Source organism: Periophthalmus magnuspinnatus, chromosome 14 (genome assembly GCF_009829125.3).
Source record: "Periophthalmus magnuspinnatus isolate fPerMag1 chromosome 14, fPerMag1.2.pri, whole genome shotgun sequence".
In the NCBI taxonomy this organism is placed as follows: Eukaryota; Metazoa; Chordata; class Actinopteri; order Gobiiformes; family Gobiidae; genus Periophthalmus; species Periophthalmus magnuspinnatus.
Window position 1 is genome coordinate 13,344,747 of NC_047139.1, and position 12,433 is coordinate 13,357,179.

At 37.5% G+C, this 12,433-nt stretch overlaps 1 protein-coding gene across 2 annotated transcripts in view; it reads right to left on the minus strand.

The window, feature by feature from the left end:
• The window catches only part of ncam1a (neural cell adhesion molecule 1a), a 543,500-nt gene that overhangs the window by 58,778 nt on the left and 472,289 nt on the right, over nucleotides 1-12,433 (minus strand). For both annotated transcript variants that reach the window (XM_055226537.1, XM_055226538.1), the window contains one exon: nucleotides 4,902-5,027. In XM_055226537.1, coding sequence (XP_055082512.1) covers nucleotides 4,902-5,027 — 126 coding nt within the window. The remainder of the gene's footprint in view (nucleotides 1-4,901; nucleotides 5,028-12,433) is intronic.

Consider the following 12,433-nt stretch of genomic DNA (forward strand, 5'->3'; position numbering starts at 1 on the left):
TGAATAGGTGTGAATGTTGGGGCTAAGAGGCATTCAAGTGCGACTAGTAATTTAGCGTTGGCACTAAAACTTTGCAGCTAATTGCTATTAAAAAACGGCTACCACACGTATATCCTCACCTTTGGCAGAACTATTTAAGCAACATCTCATTAATCTTGAGTGTATTGTTGATTTTCAGACACGCTACAAACTGTGTTACGAACGGTGACCGGATTTTCAAAATAAAACATTGGAATACACCATAGACTGTATAAAGAAGTGGACTAAGTGAGTGTGACGTCACCCATAGCGTTCAGCTCTGGTTAAAAAAAAGCTCGTCGAGGCTAGCAATTTGGTACAGAGTAGCATATCATAGCAACGAAAAGGCCGATCCGGAGCGAGGTTGTTGAAAGTAACACCCCTTCCTGCTGCTGGAAGCTAGCGGGAACAACCTCTGGGAAAGAAGGCACCTGATTTGTCTGCTGTTAATGTTTGTATCTTGATTTAAGGACACAATAGCAAAATAAAAACATCAGGATCATGTAAATTTAAGATCAGAATGAGCATTTACGGAGAGAGGGATGACAGTTTTTCAGTGTAAAGTGAATTGGAGTCAATAAAGTCAGAAGTGCGCCCATGATCACTTCCTATTTGAAACACGGCGGCTAGCAGGTTAGCAATGTCCATTTATATATAGTCTACGAGACACACCGGGGTTGGGATGTTTGGCATAAATAAAACAAAAGAGTGAGTAACATTGTCCATTCTCGACTCACTTGGAGGTCAGTATGTAATCTGAGGGATTTCTGTCCGTGCTTTTTTTTGCCGTATGGTCATTTACAAGCACGGTTTTCTGTATTTTAGCTAAAGAAATGAGTATATGTTGCTTTCTTCACTGTTGGCAGGGATCAGATTGGTCAAAAGCAGGAACACCTAGGATATTTTTTGTATAAAACTGGGACAGATCACTGGTTTTGGATTAATGTGCTGGGACAGTGGACACAGGGCTCAAAACTGGGACACTCCCGGGTAATTAGGGACATCTGGTCACCCTGCGTTACAAGTTATTTGATCTATGCAGCACACATTAACACTGGAGCTCCTGTAGTTTTCACTTTTATTTTAACACGGTGGAACAATGTGTGCTCAATGGGAAGATGGGGTGACCAGAAGTCCCTATCCAGGACAGTTCTATTTTTGAACCATTTGTCCCTTATCTCAGTGAGTTTATCCCAAACCAGTGATTTGTTCCAGTTTTATACAAGAAATGTGTGTCCCTATTTTGGACCGAGTAGAAAGTGTAACATATTGTGAAATGTTTTTGCTCAAATACAGAAAACTGTGCTTAAAAATCATCATAAGCACTAAAAGCACAGAAGTCTCTCGTGCTATAAACTGATTCACAAATGAGTTGAGAAAGGACTGAGTGCTTAATAATAGTCTTAATTACACGCTCTTTTCACAAGTTTATTATTACCAATAACGCAACCCGGTGTGTCCCAGTGTTTCATTTTGAAAATCTGGCCACCATATCAGTAGAAAAGCTTTAGTTTGTCATCACCGCTGAGCTAAAACGAGCGAGTAAACATCCAGATGCACGTCTTATATTTGCATGGCTGTTTCTCACCACATGCAGTTGAATGCCTCTCCTAGACTACTAATCGGACTGTGCTGGTACATGCAGCTGGCAAGTACACACAGTTCTCCAGTAGTTTAGAGTTGATTTAAACATTAAACTGTCTAGATTAAAGGGGAACAATATATAACAATCAAAAGTTTAAGATAGAAAACCTTCTTTTTCTCCACAGATATGCTATAGACCCTTCCAGAAAAAAATAAATAAAAAAATAAACAAACAAATTAATTAATTAATAAAAAAATACAAAAATAAATAAATACATAAATAAAAAATAAAATGAAATAATAAATAAATAAATCCTTCCAGGAGTAATATGCTCAGAATTGCTCTGCACACAGCCTGGTACTAATATTAACATGCAGAATTTGTGGTGCTTGATAAAATAAAACTAACAACTAATATTTTACTGTCAAACTACATTATTATTCCAGCACAACATTAGATTTAGAAAATGCAAATCCATGTAAAACAGTGCCTACACATGGCAGAGGTTTTTCCTAGTTTAGTAGTAATAGTAGTAACTGTCCCATTGAAAAATGCATTGGGGTTAATGTGTGGAACGGGACCAGCTTTTGGAATATTGGAGTTCTGTTTCCAAACACTGGAAGGGTCTATCGAAGGTCAATTTAAGGGTTTAGGGTTAGGTAACTTTTCTGGTGGAGGGTCTCTATTAAGATGTCATTGCTTTTCCATCAAACCAAATTACAAGTCTGATCTGAAATAATAATAAATGCACAATAGACATGCCCTCCACCAGTAAATCTTGAACTCATTTAGACACATATTTGAGCAAAGAAAAATACTGATATTGCATTGGTTTAAAAAAAATAAAAATAAAAACATAATATTGATATCTTAGTGTTAGCTTTGTGATTTATTTCAATCAGTTCTTTTCACTGCTAAGAGCCCCCCCATCACATTTCCTATTCAGTATTGGTGTAAAAACAAGGTCTACCTGACAAGCCGCCTAAAACACTTTTCATTCATGACTGGAGATTTGGACAAAACTGAAAATAATCCATTTACTTTTGATTCTATCCAAAGTGCCACTCTGCTTCATGGGACATTTCACTGCAAAATAAGCCTGACAACAGCACGGGGCGACCGGCTCTGCTCGCTTTATTCAGGAAATGTAAGTGAAGATTTTGGCCCAACCTAACAGGGCATTTCATTCCGTTATCGCTCCACATTTCACTTATATTCTATTTGATTTGATATGCTTTTTGGAGGGTAGCCAGTCAACAGGTTCAGCATCGCAGCTCTTATCCAATTTTCCTGTTTTTTAAAAGTTTTCAAGTGGGGCCAAAACTGAACTCTTTTAGGATTTGTGTCCTGCTTGGCACCAGGGTCATTTTTATAGAGATTCCCATTCATTTATTTAGACTCCCACATGGATGACCTGATATTGAATACTTGATTTTGTATCTAGTTTTTAATTTAAGTATCAAGTTTCTAACAATATTTGCATGTACATTAGCAGCAGACCTTTTTGGCATAGTAGGCATTACCAATTTTCCCACTGAAAATATACTACATTTCGAATCCAGTCAAATGAAATTCATCGAGTTTAGTTATGGGGCGAATTTGAAGCCGAGTTCAATATTAGGAATTCCGACCTTGAGTATCATAGTAACCAAAGAGCCAATCCAGAGCGAGGCTGTTGAAGGTAACGCCCCTTCCTGTCCACACCGCTGGTTTGGCAGGGGGCGGGCACTTTACGACGCTGTCAATCAAACCTGTTACTGACCGATTTGTCTCTTATTAATGTTCATATCTTGAGTTACGCACACTATAGCGAAATAAAAATAGCAGAGGGTTCATCCGAATCCATTTTAAGACCAAAATGATTATTCGAGTCGATGGAGCTGGAAGTGCGCCTATGATCACTTCCTATTTGAAGCACAGTAGCTAGCAGGTTAGATATGTCCATTTATATATACAGTCTATGTGGGGTACCTGATTTTTACACTGTAGAAGGAGAGAGTAGGTGTTACGCCTGTCACGATAACAAATTTTGAATGACCACCATATATCGCTACAGAGAAATACCACGATAAACGATAATATTGAAACTATTTTAAGCCACTGATACAAACAGGATAATCCCAGTGAACCAATTTAAAAATATACAGTTTCATTAAAAGACAAGAGCTGTAACAAGTAAATAGCAGAAACGAAGCAATAAAAGTTACTTATCCAAACTTCTACAGCTCAAATCTTATCGCATTACAACAAAAATAACTAAATCTCCCCATTATTGCAAAAAAAGTCTCCATTTTATGTTTAGTTTGCATTTATCCTATTGAATGATAAATCAATATAGTAATTATCTTGACAGGCCTGGTAGGAATTTAAATCTTTCTAACCTGTCCATAGCTCTCACAAACCCTTAGGGAGATTATTAAAGTCCACTTTTTTCAGGTCCGAGCACCCCGATAAACTGGGGTGGACCACTTAAGCACAGCCAATCAAAGCGCTGCTTTTGGCTCTTACTTCCGGGTTGATGAGAAAAAAAATTACTATTATTATTATTCACTGCAGACAGTGCACAGTGGTCTCATTTGTAAGAAAAAGCTGTTTTTATAATGTACTCTTTGGAGGAAAAGACAAAATGTATACATTTTCCAACAAAAAAGTCAGTTTTAAGGGGAAGTTCCAACCATAACGTAAATGCAGGTATCTGTCAGAAGTACAACTGGGCAGATGAAAATTGAGCCAAATACACAAATGTTCTTTATAATATTATACATTTTTATGATTTGAGTTTAAGATTATTTATGATCAAAATTGTGCTGCAGAAAAAAAATCATTAAAATAGCAATATACTCAAAACATGATACAGTACGGCTTCATAAATAGACATTTCTCTTTCAATTTCTATTATTTATGCAATTTCACAAACATAAAAAAATCATCAAAACGATAACTTCATCTAACGTTGTGACATCCCTCATGCAGTTTTAAACACCAACTGCCTGAAAATCCTTCCCAACATCTCAAAACAGGCACTAAACTACGCCACTACAATGCAAGTTAAAATACAAAGTTAAAGTGAAGTATTACGACAAAAATGAACAGGGTTACACGATGGACGGGTTAGGACCGGCGTCGGACATTCTGGGCAAAGCAAATGAACGGACAAAATGGAGGTCAGACGTCAGGATACACATATAAAATATTAGCATTCACACCACGTTATACTCATAGTGACGGAGATTTGGAACATGGGTGAACAGGCAGCGTATCGGGTGGGGACAGAGGGGGCGGGGCGGGTGGTACTTACGGACAGGCTCAGTCTTAAAGCTCATGGGCGCGCTGGACTCCCCCTCGCCTTTGCCGTTGATGGCCGACATTCGCACCTCGTAAGAAGTCTCCGGTTTGAGTCCGGTGATGGTGATCTTTGTCAGGTCTGAAACGAAATGGTAAGAACAGACAAGACATTTATGTTGTTTTAAAGTTAAATGTGCTGGAAATATAGGAACTGTATGTAGGTTTTTTGTATTTTGGGGCTTGTCAGGATGCAAATAGATGTGATATCACTCATTAGGGGCTTGAATGCGAAAAGTCTTCACTCCTACAGCGTTTTTGTCCAGTTGACAGATTTTATTTCTCTTTTGCGACGGATCAGACCTGAACGACTGAGGGATTATACAGATATTTTTTAGATTTTTGCCCCAGATATGAGTTAAACATGTTCAAATCAAATACAGCTTTTACTGATAACAATTGTAATGCTGATTTATTCTTAATTACAGAAACATTGGACATGGTGGTGGTGGCCATTTATTTGGTGTTTCAATTCTCAAGACAATTATCCAATCAGAAAGCAGAATGAGCCTCACACCAAGTTCAATGCTGAAATCCAGTTGATTTAAACAAAAAAGGACTCTCTCTGATCTGACTCGTCACTATGTAAACCTCAGCACCTGCAGCCAATCATTAAAGAATTCTGGAGGTTCTGAGTTTTCTTTCTTCTTCTTCTTCTTTTATTTATACAGGGGAACCCAGTATATAAATATATAAGTGCATATAAAATATTAAAACAGGTGCAGGTGCTGTATAAAAGTGCTTATTAAATTGTGATTGGGTCGTCAAAGTATCCAGTTTTGCTTTTCCTTGAAGTGTATTCCATTTTTGTGAAGCAAAACAGCTAAAAGCCTCTTTCCTATTTCTGTTTTTGGTGCAGCTCGTCCTCAGCCTTATACACTCATATGATCTGGTATTAAATGTTCCAGTATCACTGACTGACAAGCAGGTGAGGTATTCTGGCAGTTTTTGAAGCAGTCCCTTATAGATACATTTCATACAGTGCTGTTCTCTTCTAATAGATAGTGACGGCCAACCCACTTTTCCATAGAGACAGTGATGGGTTTCAAATCCATCAGACGTAACACATGAGTCATGACCTGTCCATAAACTGAGAATGAGACAAACATGTTTGTGTTCTGTACCTGCAGGTGAAGGCTCTGGCAATACAGGTTCAGCTGTGATTGCACTGCATTTTTTAGACTTTTCGTTAGAGTCCAGGTTACATACAGTCCATTTAGGAATATAAAATATAGAGTGACAGAATGTGTTTTGATTCTGTTCAAATGGGTCATCTTGTACAGGCAAAAAAAAATTACATTTACTTGTGTTACTCAGTATTGTATTGTTTTAGCAGTTTATATATTTTTTCCCCCCCAGAGTTATACATTTAAAGAGCACACACAAACTATGAATGTGTTTGGGCAATTTAGTGCATTAGATGATAATTCAGGAAGTGCCATTATGTGCTTTTAAAGCCCATACAGACCTCACCGCCATCATTCTGATAATTTCACTGCTCAAATAGCCAACATGGGTCCCATCTTTTAAGCAGCTATTGTTCTAGCCTTATTTAAACAGCATTACTGCTCAGTGAATAAGCTTCTCCCAGTCTAACTAATTGTTCTACCTGCCATTATGTCCATTACAGTCTACGAGTCAAGAATTAACGTGAAAACTACCACTAAATGACATCACAAGGTGGAACAGAGCATTCTGAACTGTAAATGAAGCAAAACACAACTCCAGATATGTTTTTTGATGAGGTAACAACATTATAACGCGGCTTAACGCTCAAAAGAGTACATTTTTTTACCTTTGAGAATAAAAATAAAAAATAGGACCAGAATTGTTTCAGTTTACATGTTTATTTGCGTGTTCTGCGCTCTTGTTATAAATGTATATTCCCTCACTTTCCTTCTCCACCATATCCATGTATTCCCTAGAGCAGTACTTTAAAACTTATTCAGACATTAATATGAAAAGCTCTCAGTCAAAGTGATGGAAACGACGGTTTTGTTCGCCCGTACACATTCTCATCCATGAAATTACTATTCAAAATTATGCAGATAGTTTCAAGACAATTGGCTATTTTACTCAGTCTGTGGCTCAAACCATCTGGGTATTATCTCCCCAAATAATGCAACTATTTTACGCGTCTTTACATCACAGGGACGACAGAAAGGGAATATGTTATGCTAAATCAACTTTTGGAGCTTTCAACAATGATACGTTATTGGCATTTCAGATTTCATATGTATTTATTCCATCTTTGTTCACCGAGCTCCTCCGTGTTTCTAAAGTCGATACTTTGACCAGATTTCGGTCGATAGAAACCGCTTCTCTTTTCAGTTCATCACCGAATGCCGGTCTAGTGCCCTCTACTGGCAAGTTTTAAAGAGACTTGAAGGAATTTTCGAGATGCAGAGTTTTATCTCAAGCAAAAAATAAATTAATAAAATAAATAAATAAATGAATAAATAACTAATAAATAAATAAATTAAGGAATAAATAGATAAATAAAGAAATTAAAAAAGAAATAGAAAAAAATAGTATTATATCATTATAGTATTTGTAAGTGCCCCTGTTCCAATCAAATGAGACCTTCACCACTTTTTCATGCTGATAATGTAAGTTCAATGCACATTTCAAAGTCTGCTCTGGTTCTAAAAGTACTTTTTCCATTATTTTTTTCCGATAAACTTAGAAAAATTCAAAGAGTTTAATGCTCACTAATGCCTGTAATGTCACTGCCCCCTGACCTCTGAAAAGTTAAATGTCTCAGCACCTTTAAAACCAACTTAAAACCATTTTTATTCTGGCACACATTTGGTTTGATCGTATCTTGTAGTATTTTGGTAACTGTTAAATTGATTGATTTATTGTAATTAAAGTTTTAAATGTGTTCTGTTTATTATTGCTTTGTGTTTTTGGTTTTATTATGAGGAGTCTATATATTTGTGGTACTGTGAAGCACTTTGTAGCTGTTGTTTTTGAAAAGTGCTATGCACATAAATTATATTATTATTATACTGAACTATAATGCCAAATAATACATGTCAAATCTGAAATTCAGCAAAATGTTTTAATGCTGTAGTGATTTATACATGTTTACTTGTGTATTCTGTACCTTTGTTACAAGACTTGTGCTACAGAGTAAAAAACAAACAGACAAACAATAAAAAAATACAAAAAAAACATACAAAACAATAAAAGCCCCTTAACCTCCTATGAAACAATACCAGTGTTTCTACAGCTGCAAAGTGTAGAACGAACAAAGTAAAACGAGATTAAAGTACTCAACTTAAGTACACATTTTTGGTATCTTAAGTTAGTTTTAACATGGATATTTTTTACTTTTCCTTCACTATATTTGAGAGGAGTTATCGGTGCTTTCTACTCCATAAAATGTTTGAACTAGACTGAAAAGCAAAAGTAAAAGTTCATAGTTTGAGCAAACAAAAATGTACAAATAAAAACGTAAAAAGGTATCAATTCAAGTGTCTCTGCTGAACGAAATTCATCAAAATCATTACATTTGAAGCCTTATTTACTTTTTTAAGTAGATTTTGAAACAGGTACTTTAATACTTTTACTTCCATAGCGTTGGGCGGTCACTGTTGAGCTCCGTCGCCGTGTTCACTTGTCATTTCTAAGTTCTACCTTCCCTAATGTGCCCTACAGAGGGCGCCAGACCAGACCACCCACTAATACTAATAGCAGCTTAATCAAAACATTATACTACACTACACTTCTACAACTAAAGTAAGTTTTCTTGTATTGTTTTGGGTTTAATATGCCAGAGAGTTAACTTTAACTGAACTTTATTCAGTTATAGCTAAATTATAGGTTTTTTTTTTTTTTGCAAAACATCTTAAAACATGCATTACACTGAGTGGGGTTGCTTCTCCACAGACCTGACCTATATACTTTACCTGTTCACCTGAAAGCACCACTGCATCCTGACTTCATACATATTTAATGCCGTACTGTGAAACATTCCACGGAGATGTAGTGGGTAGACCAGTTATCATAATCAATGCTTAAGTGTCTGCAGATAGAAAACACACTGTGCTTCTTTAAAAATAATCATGCACTCTAATGCTTAAAGGGCCAGAACACATTTTTTCCATGTATTTGAGCACAATTTGTCATGCCCCAGTACAGATTGTAAAAGAACCGTTAGCATGCTAGTTGTTTTTAGCATTACGGTAACGATAAAACTCCACTCTGGCCTCTAAAAACTGTGAAAGGTGCTTATAAACTCATCCTGGTGAATAACTAGGATGCTCAGAATGCATAAGATAAATTTTTTTCACGTTTTCCAGACAGTCAAAATCAACTACAGCGGCTTTAATGTCATTCTGTGAATTATTCCATGGGGAAAAGTAGGAGGTTGACAACGCCTGCACTGTCACGGTTAACTGCCACGTCTGGTGATGCAGTTGAGAGGTTAGCCAGTGTTAGCGTAGCGCCGAGTGTCAGTGTGTGGGATACTTGTGCTGGTCTGACACGCGAACCCCACTCCCGCCCCCGTCCTCTTGTGATATGACGAGGACAGGCAGCAGATAGGAGCAGTCGCAGCGGAGCAGAGCGGTATTAGGTCGGCCTGTCTCTCAAATGTACAGTGTTCAGAAGGGAGTCTCCACAGGAACTGCCAAGAATTGAAAATATTAAGGAGTGCTCTTACATTCTCTTTTTCAGGCCGTATTAGGCTGTGATTTCTGAAAGTTCTTTGTGCTTTTCTCAATTTTTTATACTACTGAGGTGAGACGAGGCACAATTCCATACTTGCTCAATAGTCACATTTTTATACAGCGCTTTTTTGCACATTTAAGGAACTCAAAGCACTTTACATAAAGGAACCACTCACACATTCATACACCGGTGTACACAGACACAGGGGGTGAGGTGGGTTAAGTGTCTCGCACAAGGACACAACGACAGCATTCATCTGTGGGAGCTGGAATCGCTACGTCAACCTGTGGGTCAATGACCACTCAACCAATGTTTATGTCGAGAGCGGGATTTGAACCACCAACCCTTCAGTGGACAAACTGATACGATTTTCACATAATCTGTAATAAATAAACTGTGATTTTGGCCAAACGATTTTTGATTTATTTTGTACTTTTGTTGTCATTATAGCACTGCATTTTGGAACGACAGTTTCTACAAAAAATGTTCTTGTCCAATCCAAATGTAAACACATGAAAAGAAATCTCACAAGATACATTTTTCTAATGTGTGCATAATCTTATGGCGATCTTGTCTCGCAAGATCTTTTTTGTGACCTGGGATCCAGAATACTTCAATACTTTACAAAGATATGAGTCTGGTCCCCTGGTTACGGTTATTGGACCAATGAAAGTATGCAACAAAAGAGCATGAAAAATCCTATATAAGAAACCTTTTTTCTTACAACCTTTTTCAAATTTTGGATAAATATATTTTATTTGGCGTATATACAACTGTCTGTCAGTGAATCAGTGTCCCAGATAACTCAAGCCATTGTCAAAGGAGACTGGGGTTACTAAACCTAGTATCAAAACTAAATACTTATTTAAGCAGGTATCAGTACTAAAAAAAAGTAAAATTCACAGGACAGGATAGATTTAGATTTAGAATAATCTTGAGTTGCATCAGAACAAGTATAAGACGCATATACTAGTATACGGCCATAGACCACTATGGAACCTACCTGGACGACTGAGGGATTACATAGATATAATTACTATTACTTAGTGTTTAAAATCACATTCTATTGTCTAAAGAAAGAGCGTTTTTTATTATCATCATAGTATCGTAATCGAGTTTGAAATTTTTGTATTGTGACAGTAGCGTGGACTCCCAGTTTGGCGAGTCCACGCCAAACTGGAAGTCCTTTGCCCAAAACATCCTTGTCATATCAGGGTGTAACTGGAACAGTATTTCACTCTCAGTGATAAGAAACATATAACAAATAAATAAGTTTACCTCACTCTTTACAATAGGCGACCTGGGCCAATTAGCTTGACGCCTTAGGCAAACTGTGTGCTAGTGCTAAAAAACAAACAGGACTGGTTGAAGGGGGAAAAGCTATTATAAGTAATTGCCGGTCTTACTAACCATATAGAATAACACACAATATAAAGCCATCAGAAGGGCTACGATACTATGAAAGTAAAAACTAAAATGAATTTGAATTCTGAAATTTGCCTGGGATCCAGAACACACACTTCACTTATTTGCGAAGATTTGAGTCTAGTCTGAATCTCTCCGTTTTCAAATGAGCATGATTGACAGGTGGGTTAGCCAATCAGGGATACGCATGGTCTCTCCGTATGAAAAAAAAATATTCGAAAAAAAAATCACATGGGGATCAAAAACATTGAGGATTTCTGTAGCACATTTTGTTAATCTGAAGTGAGATAAATTAGATTTTATTCGTAAACAGGTGATTAATGAGCTCCTTCGTTTCACGTGTCACTGAAAAAAATGGATCTGAATGCACGACCACGTTTGACCGACCTTCAGACGCAACAAAGGACGTGGAACCAAACATCCATTTATTCTTGAATATATGGTACTGGCAGTTCCTGGAAATCAAATCAACAAATCTGGTTTTATTTAACTCCCAGTGAGTCATTATCCCTAATTTACTTACTTTTATTCAAATGAAACTTTTACAGGCACTTTTAGCTGTCTAACAACCACAAATCACACTGCCACTACTAACTGTGCCGGTCTGTAAAAGCGCATTCCCCGTGTAGTCAAACGCTTTTTATCCGCCACTCGCGCTCCTTCTTAGCGCTAATAAAGCTAATGCATCCCGAGCGACCCTGCCAAACACTGACCGCAGATTGTGAATCAAACCGCGGCTACCTCTTTGGAGCATCGTGCGCTTTGGCTTTCAGAAAACTGAGGTTAAGTGGCGGCTACGGAGGGACTAATTCGGGCAGGACCGGAGCTAGCTAGCGGCGTGGGGTCATCGCGACACTAAAACAGATGCGCATCTAGTGTGACTGCTGCTAAATACGCATTCTCATTAAAAATCCTGTATTTGAGTGACGTTTGCCTTGTCCCAGTCTGCTGTGTATGATTAGCATCAAACTATTAAGTGTTTTGTTAAGGAGATTCACGGTTAGCATGTTAGTTGTTGTTAGCTTTTACCGAAAAGGCAAAACTCCACTCTGAACGTTGTTTTTTCATGTTTTTAAGACAGTAAAAATCACTTTTAATCGCAGCAACGTTCCCAGAAGACAATGGCGTTCCAAGTGCACCATGTGTTGGGAGCAAAGTCATGGAAAATGGGATAGATTTTATGATATGCGCGTAGAATTACAAGTTTTCATCTTTTAGTAAGTATTCTGAGGAGGGAGATGTCTGCGTAACACCTCAGTTTCGCCAGGTAGGTTCCATCGCACGAGAAAATTGAATGCTGTCAACTGGACAAAGTTTTTAGAGTGTACACGTTTCATCGCTCATCCAAGAGGCCTCTTCAGCTCTGACGGGGTTCTGTAAGTCACT